Source organism: Muscardinus avellanarius (genome assembly GCF_963383645.1).
Source record: "Muscardinus avellanarius genome assembly, chromosome: 12".
NCBI lineage: Eukaryota > Metazoa > Chordata > Mammalia > Rodentia > Gliridae > Muscardinus > Muscardinus avellanarius.
The window spans coordinates 77,698,298-77,716,269 of record NC_137798.1 but is presented as its reverse complement, the minus strand read 5'-3'; the positions used below and the strand labels follow the sequence as shown (position 1 = coordinate 77,716,269).

Here is a 17,972-nt window from a genome sequence, read left to right as displayed (position 1 = left end):
AAAACTCAGTTTTTGTAAAGGGTAGGATGTATAACAGAAGCAATAACAACAAACAATAATAAAAATAATAGGTGACAGAAAACAATACCTAGATCCTCCTCACAGGTAAGTGAAGGAGATGAATGTAGACTGATAGTCACTGTTGCTGATAAAACAACATGAGCTTGATTAAGCAGCTCTCTCAAGAGGATCATTTGAGAACAAACTACTTTATACCTCGTTTTGTTGTTGTTGTTATTGTTTGTGGGACTGGGGATGGAACCCAAGGGCATTCTACCTCCAAGCTATACCCCCAGCCCTATTTTTTCTTTATTTTGAAAAAAAGTTTCACTAAGTTGCAGAGGGCCTCACTAAGTAGCTGAGGATAGCTATGAACCTGTAATCCTTCTGTCTCAGCCTCCCGAATGCTGGGATTACAAGCGTGCACCACCATGCCCAGCTTTGTACCTAGTTTTTGATTATAGAGTTTAATCACTGTAGATTATTACTACTAATCATTAAAAACATATTTCTCATTTAATAATAGCTTCAAAGTTCAATGCACCAAGGATTGCAATATATGCATTACCTTTAATTGTCACAGTCACCCCATTGTCAGCACTTCACAGATGAGGAAGGAGAGATAGCTAGTGTGTCTCAGAGTGTCTGAACACAGGCCAGCCTGCCTCCAGAAGTCAAGCTCTTTACCATCTCCTAATATGCCTTTAAGATAACAGAGGCTGGGCGTGGTGGCAAATGCCTGTAATGCCAGCACTTGAGAGGCTGAGACTGGAGAATCAAAGGTTCAAGGACAGCCTTACCAACTTAACAAGACTCTTAGGAGCACCACCTAAGTGTCCAGCAAGTGTCCCTATTTCAAAACAAAACATTATAGCCAGGCATGGTAGTGCACACTTGTAATCCCAGCATTCGGGAGGCTGAGACAGGAGGATCGCAGTTCACGGACAGCCTCAGCTACTTAGTGAGGTCCTCCACAACTTAGTGAGACCCTGTTTCATTTAAAGAATAAAAACTAGGACGGTGGGAGTGTAACTCAGAAGTCGAATGCCCCTGGGTTCCATCCCCACACCCGCAAAAACAAAACAAAACAAAACAAAACAGCTAGGCATAGTGGTGCATGCTTGTAATCCCCGCGCTTGGGAGGCTGAGACAGGAGGATCACATGGGTTCGAAGCCAGCCTCAGCTACTGAGTGAGGCTCTCAGCAACTTACTGAGACCCTGTTTCCAAATAAAATATAAAATAGGTCTGGGAGTATAGCCCGGAGGTAGAAAAGCCCCTGGGTTCCACCCCCAGTACCTAACACCACCCCCCCCAACACACACACACACTAAGCCAGGCGTGGTGGCACACACTTATAATCCCAGTACTTGGGAGGCTGAGACAGGAGTATTGCAGGTTCACCGCCAGCCTCAGCTACTTAGTGAGGCTCTCAGCAACTTGGTGAAACTGTTTCAAAAAAAAAAAAAAAGGGCTAGGGGTGTAACTCAGGGGTAGAATGCTCCTAGTTCAATTCCTTGAATGAATGAATACATACATAAATAAAGGGCTAGAAGTACAGCCTGGAGGTAGAGAGTCCTTGGGTTCAAAGTCAGTCTCTGTCTCCTTCTCTGTGTGTGTGCCTCTCTCTCTCTCTCTCTCTCTCTCTCTCTCTCTCTCTCTCTATCTATCTATCTATCTCTCTCTCACACCCACACCCACACCCACACCCACACCCACACACAAAAAAACCCCACCACCATCACCATCACCACCACCACCAACAACAACAACAAAAACCAGCAGGGCTCTGCAGACCCAGTGAGGGGTGAAGGGCGCTCTTTTACTTCATTTTCTATATAACCATCTCAGAAGTAATCATCAAAATCTCCTATATTCCAGGTGCTTTGCTGTGGCAATACTGAAATCAGTAAGATCTAGACCCTGTACTTAAGTTTTAGAAGCCAGGTGTGATGGCGCACGCTTGTCATCCCAGTACTTAGGAGGCTGAGACAGGGGGATCGCAGGTTCACAGCCAGCCTCAGCTACTTAGTGAGGCCCTCTGCAACTTAGTAGAGATTCTGTTTCAGGCGTGTTCTACCTCCGAGCTACATCCCAGCCCTATTTTTTATTCATTCATTCATTCATTCATTCATTCATTCATTCATTCATTTTGTGTGTGTGTGGGTCTGGGGATGGAACCCAGGGGCATTTGACCCCTGAGCTACACCCCCTGCCCTATTTTTTAGTCTTTATTTTGAAACAGGATCTCACTAAGTTGCAGAGGGCCTCACTAAGTAGCTGAGGCTATCCGCCAACCACGATCCTCCGGTCTCAGCTTCCCAAATGTTGAGATTACAAGTGTGCGCCACCACGCGCAGCTCCTGTCAAGTATTTAGATTACAGGCATGTGCCACCATATCCAGTCATTATATCATTTATTCACAAAGCAATTTCTCCAAAATCTTACAACCAGAAACAGCAGAGGCAAGAATCAAATGCCATTCTCCTGCTTCAAAATCTGTGTTAGCCGGGTGTGGTGACACACACTTGTAATCCCTGCGCTTGGAAGACAGAGACGGGAGGATCACGCAGGTTCAAAGCCAGCTCTGCTGGCTTAAGAGACCCTGTTTCCAAATAAAATATAAAAATATAGGTCTGGGAGTGTAGCCCAGAGGTAGAAAGGTTTCCAGGAACCTCAGTACCACCATAAAAAAAAACACAAAACCCTGTGTTGTCTCTGGGCATCACAACCTCCTCTTGGGCTACATGAACAGTTAAATTAGCTAAATCTGGCAGAGAGGCCATCCTATGCTCATTCACAACACTGGGTGTTCTGGTTCATAAAAGGACGTGAGCCAAACCCCGCTCCCAGGCTGAAAGGGTCTGCTGGAGCACTGGGTTTTTTAAAAAAAAATTTTTTTTATTGGTGCATTAGTCTCATATAATGTAGATCATGTTGACAATGGCATACATTCACACAGTACTTGGTGGCCCCCCTTCCTTTTCCCTCCCAATACCAAGTGTCCAGATTAACAATGGTATATTCACATGTACACAGAGTCACAGGTAGTGTTTCCATTAATGAACCTCAGTCTTCCTCCTTCCCTACCCTCCTCCCTGGCTGCACTGAGGATCCCCTCTATCATCTGGACTCCCTCTGGTGTCCCAAACACTCGTTAGCATTTTAGAGAAACCTTCTCTTTCTGTGCTTGGCTGATCTCACTTAACATGTTTAACAGTAACATAAACACACTTTCATTGTCTCTCTCAACCACACACCTCTAACCTTTGTAGTACTCTGAATACTTTTTTTTAAAACTGGAGATTGAGCCCAGGGGCATTCTATCTCCAAGCTATACTCCAGATCATTAAATTTTTTGTTTTCAAACAGGGTCTTCCTGGGTTGCTGACAGTCTTACCAATTACTGGTAAGGCTGGTCTCTAACCTGTGATCCTTCTGTTTCAGCCTCCTAAATACTGGGATTATAGACATGTGTCTATTTTAAAACTTTTATTTTTTAAAAGATACAATTTAAGCCGGGCGTGGTGGCCCACACTTGCAATCCCAGCATTCAGGAGGCTGAGACAGAAGGATCGCAGTTCGTGGACAGCCTCAGCTACTAAGTGAGGCCCTCTGTAACTTAGTGAGACCGTTTCAAAATAAAGAATAAAAAATAGGGCTGGGGGTGTAGCTCGGAGGTCGAATGCCCCCGGGTTCCACCCTCAGTACTGCAAAATAAATAAATAAATAAAAATTAAAAAGGTAAACAAAAAGTCTCCCTCAAAGCCTCCTCTTAACTATCTCTACCTCATTTCCTATCCTCCCCCAATTTACTATTATTGCTCTACAAATCCTTCCTAATCATTTTGCATCTATAGGCAAACATAGACATGCGCCCCCTTCTCACACAGTGGCAGCAGAGTGAACGCACAGTGCTGCTCTTGGCTTTCTTCACCTCGCTGGGTAACTCTGAGATTTGTTATACGTCAGTGTGTGACGACATCTTCTTTCTTTCATTCCTTTTCCTTTTCTAAAAAAGTTTTTTGAGATGGACTCATACTTTGTTGTCCAGGCTGGCCTCAATCTCTCGATTCTCCTGTGTCAGACCCAAGTACCTGAGATTACAGGCTTGTGGCGCCATGCTCAGTTCCACATTCTTTTTTTTTTAAGCAGCTAATAGCCAGAATATGAATGCATCATAATCTATTTAGCCAATGCCCTAATGATGGACATTTAACTTGTTTCCATTTTTTTTATTTTGTAAACAATGTTATGATATATGCATCCTACAATCATTAAACACTTGTGAGAATTTACTAGAGGGCAAATTCTCTCAAGTATAATTGCTGGATTATAGGCTACTTACATTTTTTTTCTTTTCTTTTGCAGTACTGGGGATGGAACCCAGGGGCATTCTACCTCCGAGCTACATGCCCAGCCCTATTTTTTATTCTTTTTTTTTTTTTTTTTTTTTGTGGTACTGGGGTTCCTGGAAGCCCTTCTACCTCCGGGCTACACTCCCAGACCTATTTTTACATTTTTATTTGGAAACAGGGTCTCCTAAGCCAGCGCGCGCGGCTGGCTTCGAACCTGCGCGATCCTCCTGTCTCTGCCTCCCAAGCGCAGGGATTACAAGCGTGCGCCACCACGCCCGGCTTTATTCTTTATTTTTGAAAGAGTGTCTCAAACAGTTGAGGAGGGCCTCACTAAGTAGCTGAGGCTGGCTGTAAACCCAGATCCTCCCATCTCAGCCTCCAGAATGCTGGGATTACAAGTGTGTGCACCACGCCAAGCTGGCTACTTACATTTCATCTTCTATTTTTTTTTTTTTTTTTTTTTTGGTGGTACTGGGGGTGGAACCCAGGGGCTTTCTACCTCCGAGCTATACTCCCAGACCTTTTTTATATTTTATTTGGAAACAGGGTCTCAGTAAGTTGCTGGAAGCCTCACTGAGTAGCTGAGGCTGGCTTCGAACCCGTGCAATCCTCCTGTCTTAGCCTCCCAAGCATGGGGATTACAAGCGTGCGCCACCACGCCCGGCCTCTTACATTTCAAATTTTGATACATACTGCCAAATTGCCCTCCCAATGGCCTGCACATTTAGAAATTTAGCAGTAGCGAGGTGTGATGGCACACACTTATAATCCCAGTACTTGGGAGGCTGAGACAGAATAGCAGGTTCCCGACCAGCCTCAGCAAGTAGTGAGACTCTTAGAAACCTAGTGAAATTCTGTTTCTAAATAAAAAATAAAACAGAGCTGAGGGTGTAGATCAAAGGTAAGATGAGTCTAGGTTCAACTTCCAGTAGTACAAATAAAAATAAAAATAAATAGGGCTAGGGTATAGCTCAGAGGTAGAATGACCCTGGGTCCAAACCCCAGTAGCCCTCCCCACACATGAAGCCAGTTATGTGCTAGACACTGTATTGCTAGGGCACAGCAGTACTCGAGAAAGATCAGGTCCCTGTCTCACCAACTTCTTTGAAGCAGGTAACTAGACGATTAGAGTAGGAGAGCACTGTAAAAGAAACAGACAGGATAGAACAGAATACCTGGGGCTCTGCTCTGGGACAATATAACCAGAGAATACCTGTCTGCAGAAATAACATGTGGGCTGGGACCCGAAGGATGATATGTGAGGCCTATCGTACAGAAGAGGGATTAAGTCAGCACACAGGGCTGTCCAAACTGTGCATGGGCCAAGAAAAAGATTCCACCCCACCTGGCTCCCAGAAGAAAGCTGCTAAGTCCTGGGAAGATTCTGCCTGAAAGACTGTCTTCACAAGAGGCCTTGGGTCAAGCCAGAACTTTATGCTAACAATGTCATCTGTGGCAGGGGCGTTTGGTCACAGAGAATCAGCTTGGCTAGAGAACTTGGCCAGCCAAGTTTATGGGGCCCATCCCCAGTAAAAAAACCTGTGCACGCCAAGGCTGGGCATTGCTTCCCTGCCTGGCAGTGCTCTAAGTGTGTTGCCACAATGCTGTCAGGAGAAGCAAGCAGCCTCCGTACAGCTCTACTGAGAGGACAATTGGGAGCTTGTGCCTGGGGTCCCCTGAATCCTGCCCTAGATGCTGCCTTCTGCGGCTGTCAATCTGTATCCTTTCATCACAAAACCAGTAGCCATGGTATAATGGCTTTTGTGAGTTGAGTCCTTCAGGCAAATATCTGAATCAGAAGGTAGGCTTGAAACCCCAAAATTCCTGTACACTGAAAATAACAAAATACTGCTAAGAGAAATTAAAGAACAAAAGCGGAAATAGACAATGAGACTACAACAAACTTTAAAAACTGCACATAATAGGAAACACTCAAGAGAGTGAAAATGTCTGCGAATCACATCTGCTCAGTCCTCCAGCAGACCCTTTTCAGCCTTGGAGCAGAGCAGGGGGATTGGCTCACATTTTTTTTTGGCGGGTCTGGGGATGAAATCCAGGGGCATTCAACCTCTGAGCCACACCCCAACCCTATTTTTTACTCATTATTTTGAAATAGGGTCTCAGTAAGTTGTGGAGGGCCTCACTCAGTAGCTGAGGCTGGCTGATCTCAGCCTCCAGAATGCTGGAATTACAAGAGTTGCCACCACACCCGACTTTGGCTCATGTTCTTTTATGAACCAGAACACCCAGTGTTGTGAATGAGCATAGCATGGCCCCTGGGTTCCATCCCCAGTACCACACACACAAGAAAAAAAGAGTAAAATAGGACTGGGGGTATAGCTCAGAGGTAGAACACCCCTGGGTTCAATCTCCAGAACCTCCCCACCACATACACAAACACGCAAATTATTCATAAAAAGAATCACTCCTCAGGCTGGAGGCAGTACTTGCTCTGCATGCATCAGGCCCTGGGTTTAATCCCCATCACCATAGAAAGAAAAAAGAAGCCGGGCGTGGTGGTGCACGCTTGTAATCCCAGCATTCGGGAGGCTGAGACCTGGAGGATCGCGGTTCGCAGACAGCCTCAGCTACTTAGTGAGGCCCTCTGTAACTCAGTGAGACCCGGTTTCAAAATAAAGAATAAAAAATAGGGCAGGGGGTGTAGCTCGGAGGTCAAATGCCCCTGGGTTCCATCCCCAGACCCGCAAAAAAAAAAAAAAAAAAGAAAAAAAGAAAAAAAAAAAGAAAAAAATAATAACCCTGTGAGACACCCCCCCACCCCCCCACCCCCCCCACCCCCGGTACTGGGGATTGAACCCAGGGGCATTCTACCTCTGAACTACATCCCCAGCCCTATTTTTCTTTTTCTTTTTTGCAGGCCTGGGGATGGAACCCAGGGGCATTTGACCTCCGAGCTATACCCCTTGCCCTATTTTTTATTCTTTATTTTTGAAATCAGGTCTTACTAAGTTGCAGAGGGCCTCACTGAGTAGCTGAGGCTGTTCACAAACCGCCATCCTCAGGTCTCAGCCTCCCAAATGCTGGGATTACAAGCGTGCGTCACCACGCCCGGCTTTATTTTTTAAACAGAATCTTACTGAGTTGCAAAGAGCCTCACTAAGTAGCTGAGGCTGGCCACAAACTGCAGTCTTCCTGTCTCAGACTCCCAAATGCTGGGATTACAAACCTGTGCCACCACGCCTGGCCCCCTGAGACTTTTTAATTTTACTTTTTGGATTCCTACAAATAGAACTGTGGAATGTCCTAAGCTTGCATTATCAGATGAACTAGAAGAGTAGCTTAACCAAAGGTTGCAAACTAAGTGGAAAATGTGAAAACATTTATTAATCATAGGCAATATATTTCTAACAACATGTAGAATTCTACCTGGCACCTGCCCAAGCTTCTCAATTCCCTGGAGTTAAGAGGTATAACCATTATTCTTTTTTTTTTTTTTTTTTTTTTTTTTTTTTTTTTGGTGGTACCGGGGTTCCTGGAAGCCCTTCTTCCTCCGGGCTACACTCCCAGACCTATTTTATATTTTTGAAACAGGGTCTCTTACGCCAGCACGGCTGGCTTCGAACCTGCGCAATCCTCCTGTCTCCGCCTCCCAAGCGCGGGGATTACAAGCGTGCGCCACCACGCCCGGCTGTAACCATTATTCTAATACCAAAGTAGGCTGTCATTTCCCTGAACAGTTGACATAACTGGTTTGAGATAATATTTAACACTTATGGGACTGTTGTATTAGGCTGGAGCCTAGCGTTTCTTGGCAAATTAATATTAAGATCTGTGCTAAAATTTTTAATTTAACTGCTATACAAAAGCTAGCATGCTCATCCGGGTGTGGTGGTGCACTCTTGTTATTCCAGCATTTGGAAGGCTGAGACAGAAGGATCACAGGTTCGCCGCCAGCCTCAGCTACTTAGTGAGGTCCTTTGCAACTTAGTGCGATCTTGTTTCAAAATAAAGAATAAAAACTAGGGCTGGGAGTGTAGCTTAGAATTGAATGACCCTGGGTTCAATCCTCAATACTGCCCCCCGAAAAAGTTTTTTTCCTCAAGGCCCCAAGTAGTTAAGCATCATTAAGCAGCATCTAAGTTTGCTTTCTGTTTGATTTTATAGATTTATTATGCCATTACCATCTAGAAATTGAAGATACTTCTGCCATTCTATGACTTTCTTTTCTTTTTTCGGTACCGGGGATGGAATCCAAGGGCATTCTAACTCCAAGCTACACCCCCAGCACTATATTTTTGTTTTTAGTTTGAAGCAGGTTCTCACTAAGTTTCAGAGGGCCTCACTAAGTAGCTGAGGCTGACCAAGAACTGTGATCCTCCTGTCTCAGCCTCCCAAATGCTGGGATTACAAGCATGCACAATTTTCCAACAATTTACTAACGTTCTCTGAATTCAATCTTTTGAAGTCTGGAAAGATTACTGCAGATAATCTTCATTTATGAAGACCAGACATGTTATAGTGTAAATACAACACTTGAAGGCAAGAGATTTACAGAAACTTCTTCAATTGCTTTTTTTGGTGTGTGTGTATGTGGTATTAAGGATGGAACCCAGAGGCATTCGACCTCCAAGCTACACTCCAGCCCTATTTTTTATTCTTTATTTTGAAACAGGGTCTCACTGAGTTGTGGAGGGCCTCACTAAGTAACTGAGGCTATCCTCACTAGCCTCAGTGGCTGAGGCTGTCCTCAAACTATGAATCTCTGTCTCAGCCTCCTAAGTGCTGGGATTATAAGTGTGCGCCACCATGCCCGGCTAAGATTTTATTTCTTATTTGGAGACAGGGTCTTGCTAGATTGATGAGAGTCTCACTACTTGCTGAGGCTGTCCTCAAATCTGTGATCCTCCTATCTCAGCCTCCCAAGTGCTGGGATTATAGGCACGTACCACCATGCCTTGGTTGAATTTTTTTTGTGGTATTGGGGATGGAACCCAGGGGCCTTCTACCTCCGGGCTATAATCTCAGACCTATTTTATATTTTATTTGGAAACAGGGTCTCTTAAACCAGCTGAGGCTGGCTTCGAACCTGCACGATCCTCCTGTCTCAGCCTCCTAAGCGCGGGGATTATAAGCATGCGCCACCATGCCCGGCCCATTGGTTCAAAATTTAAAAATGGGGCTGGAGGTGTGGCTCAAAGATAGAAAGTCTCTGGATTCGATCCCTAGTCAAAAAAAAAAAAAAAAAAAAAAAAAAGAACTGAGTTTTTACTGCTGTGAAGTTGACATCTTCCATTTTCTCTGGTTTTAGCATATCCTGTAATGTTGTTAGAAATGGGAGTCTTACTTCTGGCATAAATGTAACAAGTCAGGGAAAAAGATCTCTACCATCAAAATTCTGTACCAGAAAAATAAAACCGTACAAATTACTTTAATAGATACAGTGAATAAAACCAAAAAGTTATGTTAGGTAATAGCCTAGTATCAATTGATACACAAACTACAGAAGAACACCCAATGCTCTCTTTAGAGCTCGCCTGAACAGCCAATTTACACGATCATTTAGGAAACAAGAGCTTCAGTTACTTCACAACTTGTACACTTTGCCCTTTTCAGAAACAGCTTAATCATTAGTCAGTGTGTCTTCTAGTTTCCAGTCTCTAAGATAGCCAAGCAAGAGCAAGAGCAAACACGACATGCAAGCCCTGCTGGCTTGCAGCTGAGGTGGAGGGCGAGAGAATGCAAGGCGGTAAAGCCTTCCCTGCACGGCCACCTCGAAGGCCACCTCAAAGGAGCAGGATGCCAGGCGTGGTGGCGCACACTTGTGCTCCCAGTGGTTCGCAGACAGCCTTAGTTACTTAATGAGGTCCTCCGCAACTTAATGAGACCCTGTTTCAAAATAAAGAATAAAAAATAGGGCAGCGGGAGTCGCTTGGAGGTCAAATGCCCCTGGGTTCCATCCCCAGACCCGCCCACACAAAAAGGGAACAGGATGCGTATTCCAGGTCAAACCATCATCTGGTAGTTTTTCCTCAGAAAAACAGTAGATCTGGCCCATGTGAGAGCAGTGCAGATATAACATGGCAGCAAGAGGAGCGACAGGAGAGGGCTAAAGTACTGTGCACAGACAACAGGGAGCCCACAACACTCTCTACAGAGCAACTGATGCGATTCCCTTCAAACTTTTATTTGCAGGTTCCAAACTTTAAAATTTCCCTTGCTAACATGAGAATAAAAACCCAAAGCATCTGTGTTCATTTGCTGGGAGATTTGTATTGAATTGGTTTGGTGACCAATAAACTCTAAAGGCAGCTCAGACACAGTACAAAGTTCTGCTTTCAGGACAGGCACTCCCTAGAGAGGTAATAAACATAAAAAGCAGAAGACTCCGGTCGGGCGTGGTGGCACAGGCTTGTAATCCCAGTACTTGGGAGGCTGAGACAAGAGGACTGCAGGTTCACAGCCAGCCTCAGCTACTTAAGTGAGCCTCTCAGCAACTTAGCCAGACCCTGTTTCAAAATAAAAAAATAACATAGGTCCGGGGGTGTGGCCCAGAGGTAAAAGGTCCCTGGGTTCCATCTCTAGTACCACAGGAAAAAAAAAAAGTTTCCAGGACTTGAGAAGGTGAAAGTAGGGTGCCAACACCTCTCGGCTGGCACTAGCGGTGGGTAAGTTATTTTATGAGGGTTTGTTTTCTAGATAATCAAGGAGCACATCCAAAAACTTTTAATATTTTTGATAAATATATTTATTATGCATTACAAACATTTTGGTCTTTATTTATTGTTTTGTATTTGGTTGCTAGAGAGAAAACCCAGGCCCTCACTCATGCTAGGGCCACTCTACCACTGAGCTGTACTCTCAGACCTTAAGTTTCTTAAAAATGAAGACTCACAGTTAGGCGTGGTGGCGCATGCTCTTGTCATCCCAGTACTTGGGAGGCTAAGGTAGGAGGATCCAGGTTCGTGGCCAGCCGCAGCTGGTAAGGCCCTCCACAACTTAGTGAAACCCTGTTTCGAAATAAAGAATAAAAAATAGGGCTGGGGATGTAGCTCAGAGGTAAGAATGCCCCTGGGTTAAATCTCCAAAACCACAAAACACACACACAAAAAAACCACCTCAAGTTTTAATTGAGGACGAGGGTATAATACCAACTCCAATTATCAAAAAGTCTCCACTATATCAAGCTTTTTGGGTTTCTTTTACATCAATTGTTCTAACTCCCCAGTTGCATAGGTTCCCAACATTGCTAATACTACTCTCCAGTGGCGGGAGGGGGGGTGGTAGGTGGAAAAAAATATAGGTACTCAAAAGGCTGCAATTTTTTTTTCTTTGCAGTACTGGGGCATTCTACCTCTGAGCTACACCCCCAGCCCTATTTTGTATTCTTTATTTTGAAACAGGATCTCAATGAGTTGTCAAGGTCCTCACTAAGTAGCTGAGGCTGGCCGCGAACCGCGATCCTCCTGTCTCAGCCTCCCAAATGTAAAAAGCTGCAAATTTGTCACTGCAACTTCTTTTTTTCACTTAAAGAAGGTGGATTTTGCCAGGTATGGCTGCACACACCTGTAATCCTAGTACTTGGGAGGGTGAGACAGGAAGATCAAAAGTTTGAAGTAAGCCTAGCAACTTAACAAAACTGTTTAAAAATAAAAAGTAAAATAAAATAAAATGGAGCTGAGAGTGTATCCTCGGGCTCAACAATCCCTAGTACCACAAAAAAAGAAAAAAAAAGAGAGAAAAAAGAAAAAGAAAATAGAAAAACAAAAGATAGATTTCTCCAGTACTTAGAAGGCTGACACAGGAGGATCGCAGGTTCATGGCCAACCTCAGCAACTTAGGAAGGCCCTCTGCAACTCAGTGAAACCCTATTTCAAAATAAAAAACAAAACAGGACTAGGGGAAGATGGGAGTGGTGGCACAGGTTTGTAATCTTAGCATTTGGGAAGCTGAGGCAGGAGGATCGCAGTTCACAGACAGCCTCAGCCCTCAGCTACTTTGATTTCCTCTGCAAATCAGTGAGATCCTGTTTCAAAATAAAGAATAAAAAATTGGGCTGGGAGTCTAGCTTTAGAATGCCCCTGGGTTCCATCCCCAGTAACACACACACACACACACACACACACACACACACACACACACACACACAGAGCGGAGGTGCTGAGTAACTTATTTTCTGGAAAGAGAGTGATATGCCAATCAAGTCTGGGAATCTCTGCATTTAGTTAGTCATCAAAGAAACTAATTTAATGTCTGCCCTCTTCACACATACTCCCCAGAACACATACTGTCCTTCTGTGATGTTTCCTCATGTTGAAATGAATTATCCTTTTCTAACATAGTCCTTTTTTTAAAAGTATGAGATAAATGTATTAGAGAACATTTGGAAGACTAAAGGAAAAAACTGTCAAGATTGCACATCTTTTTCTTCTCTTCTTTTCCCAGTTTAGATGTAAAACAATGAATAGCCGAAAAATAGCTGACTACACAGCAATGGTACAGTACTTTATAAAATATAAAGCACTTTTTTCCATATTTAGGGCTGCTAAATCTATACTGCATATTTTTTCTTGAACTATTTTTTATTTAAAAAATATAAATATGTATACTTTTTAAAGGAAAGATCAATGAACTTACTCAAAATACTTAAACTATACACCATAAACAAACAAAACTACAGACTGAGGCCGGGCATGTGGCGTATGCTTGAAATCCCAACATTTGGGCGGTGGAGACGGGAGGATAGTGGTTCACAGCCAGAGTCCGCAACTTAGTGAGACCCCGGTTCAAAATAAAGAATAAAAAATGGGGTAGGGGGTGTAGCTTGGAAATCGAATGCCCCTGGGTTTCATCCCCAGTACCATTAAATAAATAAATAAATAAATGAGTAAAATAAAGAACATGAGATACTATTCTAAGCCCATCAGACTGACATGTAATGATTCAGAAACAGTTGAGAACATTAAAGAATGAACCCTGCAATACATTCTGACACAAACCACTTTGGAGAGCATTCTGGCAGTTGCTAAAATAGTTTAAGACCCATACACTCAATCATAGGATCTATCCTTGAGAAAGCTGACATAGATTCACAAAGATTCACGAATGTGAATGGCACTGAAGCCTTGTTGGCTACTGTGAAACTTGGAAACTACCAAATATTTATAAACAGAATGTTTATTATATTTATAAAAGAGAAAATGAATGAACTAGGGCTATATGTACATTTATATACATAAATTCCAAAAACACAGGAATGTCTCCTATAATGTATATTTACATAAATTTCAAAAGAATAGAAACTTAGCCGGGTGTGGTGGCGCACCCTTGTAACCCCAGCATTTGGGAGGCTGAGACCAGAGGACTGCGGTTCACGGACAGCCTCAGCTACTTAGTGAGGCCCTCTGCAACTCAGTGAGACCCTGTTTCAAAATAAAGAATAAAAAATAGGGCAGGGGGTGTAGCTCAGAGGTTGAATGCCCCTGGGTTCCATCCCCAGACATGCAAAAAAAAAAAAAAAAAAAAAAAAAATTGGGCAGGGGGTGTAACTTGGAGGTCAAATGCCTCTGGGTTCTATCCCCAGACTCACCAAAAAAAAAAAAAAAAGTAGGAACTTTCTACAACTTTTAGAGACATACATTTTATTTATGTAGTTTTAAAGCATGTAAAGTAGTATAAAACATATACTGCGGTGTATGTTAATATTTATGTAAACATGACAAACATCTAATTCAGGTCAGTAACTATCCTAGAAAAAGAGGAAGGCGGATGAAAGATGTACTTAATTGATCTGCAATTTTGTTTTGTCATTATATTGTTTTGTCTCCAAGTTATATAAGACAGTTAACTATAGATAGTTATATGATAGTTATACTAATATACAGTATAACTTCAAGTAGTATAACTCAAATTATATAAGACCATTCTCTAACCAAATAAGACTTGGCTAGTCATTTCCAAAATGATTTCAGTTTTATTACTTACAGTACTGTAACTAATTCCATCCTGATCCTATTTGCCTAGGATTGTTCCAGTTTTCTTTTTTTTCCTTTTTTCTTTTGGTGGTGGCACTGAGAATTAAATGCAGGCGGCCTCTACCACTGAGCTTTATCTCCAGTCCTTTTTATTTTTTATTATAAAACAGTGTCTCATTAAGATACCACACACTGGCCTCAACCTGCAATCCTCCTGTCTCAACCTCCCAAGTACTGGATTACAGGCTTGCGCCAATACACCTGGCTTGTCCTAGTTTTAAAACTGAAAGTCCTGTGTTCTGGAACCTCAGTCTCAGGTGGAGCAGAATAATTAGCCACCCTATCTTCTGGTCATACCAAACTTTTGAGCTTTAAGAGAGTTTTGGGGCCAGGCATGGTGGTGCACATTTGTAATCCCAGCATGTGGGAGGCTGAGACAGGAGGATCACAGTTCAAGGACAGCCTCAGCTGCTACTTAGTGAGGTCCTTTGCAACTCAGTGAGACCCTGTTTCCAAATAAAGAATAAAAAATAGGAATGGGCATGTAGCCTGGAGGCAGAATGCCCCTGGGTTCCACCCCCAGTACTGCAAAAAAAAAAAAAAAAAGTTTTAGGATTGAATTCAGAGGCATTCTACCTCTAAGATACATTCCCAGCCCTATTTTATTCATTCACTCATTCATTGTATCGGAGATGGAACCCAGGGGCATTCTATCTCTGAGCTACACTCCAGCCCTATTTTTTTTTATTCTTTATTTGGAAACAGGATCTCACTGAGTTGCAAAGGGCCTAAGTAGCTGAGGCTGGACGCCAACCATGATCCTCCTGTCTCAGCCTCCAAAGTACTGGGATTAGAAGTATGTGCCACCAAGTCTGGCCCATCTATACTTTTTTTTTCTTCTTTTTTTTCCTGTACTGGGGATGGAACCCAGGGGCATTCTGCCTCCAAGCTACACCCCCAGCCCTATTTTTTCTTTATTTTGAAACAGTGTCTCACTTAGTTGCAGAGGGCCTCACTAAGTAGCTGAGGATGGCTTTGAACAGTGATCCTCCTGACTCACCCTCCCAAATGCGGGGATTACAAGTGTGTGCCACCATACCTGGCTTTCTAGCCCTGTTTTACTTTTGTTTTGAAACAGGGTCTTGCTAAGTTACTGAGGGTGGCCTTGAGCCTGAGACCCTATTGTCCTACCCTTCCAAATACTGGAATTATGGTGTGTGCCACCAAACTCAGCTAAATTACCTTTCTTTCTTTCTTTCTTTCTTTCTTTCTTTCTTTCTTTCTTTCTTTCTCTTTCTTTCTTTCTTTCTTTCTTTCTTTCTTTCTTTCTTTCTTTCTTTTTTTTTTTCAGTACTGGGGCTGAAACCCAGGGACATTCTACCTCTGCACTATACCCCCAACCCTATTTTGTATTCTTTATTTGAAAACAGGGTCTCAATGAGTTGCAAAGGGCCTAAGTAGCTGAGGCTGTCTGCAAACCGTAAACCTCCTGTCTCTGCCTCCCAAATGCTGGGATTACAAGTGTGTACCACCACACTGGGCTTTACCTATTCTTACCGATGGAAAAAGTGAGAAATCCTAAGCCTTTGGAGTATTAGAAAAACTTGTAGGTCACCTTGTGCTCTAGTTTGATTGCTCATCACATGGACTAACTTCTACACATCTGGCTGATGATTTCTAGCCTTTTGCGCCCACAGGCGGACCCTGCAGAGCTTATAGCTGGCCTTGTGTTTTTCTTCATTCTGGCTCCACCTCTAAAAATCCTATAATTCTCTAGTCATCTCACAGGCCTCCTCTGGCGTCAGTGCTCAATCTAATGGCTAGCTAATGAGTTACAGGCCGACCTGATGCCTGTGTGTGTAGCTGGGGAAGAATCTCCATGACCCATGCCACGTTATCCAGAGCCCTTTCCTGATCCCCTCCCTTGAATGGGACTTTTACACTTAATCCTCACATGTGCACTTGTTTAGTCACAACACTGTTAGGAACTGTGCTGGGCACTGGAAAAACTGAATAAAATGTACTCATAGAAAAGTAAGAGCAAGACACTAAAATACTAAACAATGTGGACTATGAGAAGCTTATACCTTGGGAACATGGAGAAGTCTTCAGTTGAGAAGATATCTTAGCCAGGGAGGAACTATATCAATGCCCATATCTTTTTTCTTTTCTTTCTTTCTTTTTTTTTTTTGTAGTACTGGGGAATCAAAATCAGAAGCATTCTATCTCCAAGCTACAACACCATACCTTTTAATTTTTTTTTTTTTTGAAACAGAGTCTTGCTAGGTTGCTGAAAGTCTCAGTAAGTTGCTGAGGTTGTCTTTGAACCCGTGATCTCCTATCTCAGCCTCTCAAGTACTAGGATTACAGGCATATACAACCATATCTGGCTCAACCTCCACACCCTAAAACAGCCTGTGGGCCTGAGTGTATATGGTAGAGCACTGGGCTAGCATGAGGGAGGCCATGGGTTCAACTCCAGCATCAGAAAAAATTTAAAAACAAAACAAGACAAAACCCTGTGTCCCCAGTACCAAAGGGCACAATGATTTTTCTCTCTCAGTCGAAGTTCAACAAATACACAAATTTGGCAAAGTAGAGAAAACCTGACCAGCCCCTTCAGCATCTCTTGGAGGCGAGGAGATAACTGAATCCACAGTCTGGCAAGGGAAGTTCAGAGGTTGGCACTGTACCTGGCTACGTACAGTATTGCTCAGGTGGTTGTCCTCAGACATCTGTGCATTCTGGAAGTAAGACAAGGGTGCAGGTAACTCTGTCATTGGAGCAACTGTTAAGAAATACTCTTTCACAGAAAACAAAGCCTTTTGGAGTTCTAAAAAGGAAAAAAGAAAACAGAACTTTGTGTATTACTATAACACTTATTTTTTAAATCCTTTCATCAATTATATTACTAAGAAACAAACCTTTCTTTCATGTGTTCTCCTCCAGGCCAAGCTGTCTAAAGACCTCAAAGGCTGCTGTCACTTGCAGGTCCAAGATCAGGTCTGAAATAAGATTTTACCAGGTTACTTAAAGCTGATTAAATCCTAGTAAGCCCATTCATACTCATTAAATAGTTACAAGGCTGATTTGCAAACCAGAAACATGTCAATTTGCCAGGTCTCATGAAATTGTGGAGGGCATAAGTAGCTGAGGATTGAACTGCAATCTTCTTGTTTCAGCCTCCCAAGTACTGGGATTACAAGTAAAGGAATATTCCTAACCTTTCTTTCTCCATGCTGCCCACTCCAACCTAATTTTTATATATCCATAAAATCATCTGTCTAGTCCTTGTAATTTTGCCATTTTGCAAAGTTTTTTTTTTCCCTATCATTTCATTTGTTTGGTTTTTTTTTTTTTTTTTTTTTTTTGGTGGTATTGGGAATAGAACCTGGGGCCTTCTACCTCTGGGCTATACTTACAGACCTATTTTAAACTTTATTTGGAAATAGGGTCTCAATAAGTTGCTTAGAGCCTCACAGAGTAGCTGAGGCTGGCTTCAAACCTGTGCGATCCTCTTGTTTCAGCCTCCCAAGCGTGTTGCCACCATGCCCGGCTCATTTTATTTTTTTTATTTATTTATTTTTGCAGGTCTGGGGATGGAGCCCAGGAACATTCTACCACCAAGCTACACCCCCAGCCCTATTTTTTATTCTTTATTTGGAAACAGGGTTATACTGTG

The 17,972-nt window shown here is 43.0% G+C and overlaps 1 protein-coding gene across 2 annotated transcripts in view; it reads right to left on the bottom strand.

Moving 5' to 3' along the window:
- PSEN1 (presenilin 1) overlaps positions 1-17,070 on the bottom strand; it is a gene marked incomplete at both ends in the record, with an annotated part of 45,280 nt that extends 28,210 nt beyond the window's left edge. Inside the window, one exon of one of the 2 annotated variants that reach the window (XM_080707420.1) lies at positions 16,984-17,070. In XM_080707420.1, the coding sequence (XP_080563546.1) occupies positions 16,984-17,070 (87 nt within the window). The remainder of the gene's footprint in view (positions 1-16,983) is intronic. The other variant, XM_080707421.1, reaches the window with a different exon arrangement.
- Between the last annotated feature and the right edge of the window lie 902 nt (positions 17,071-17,972).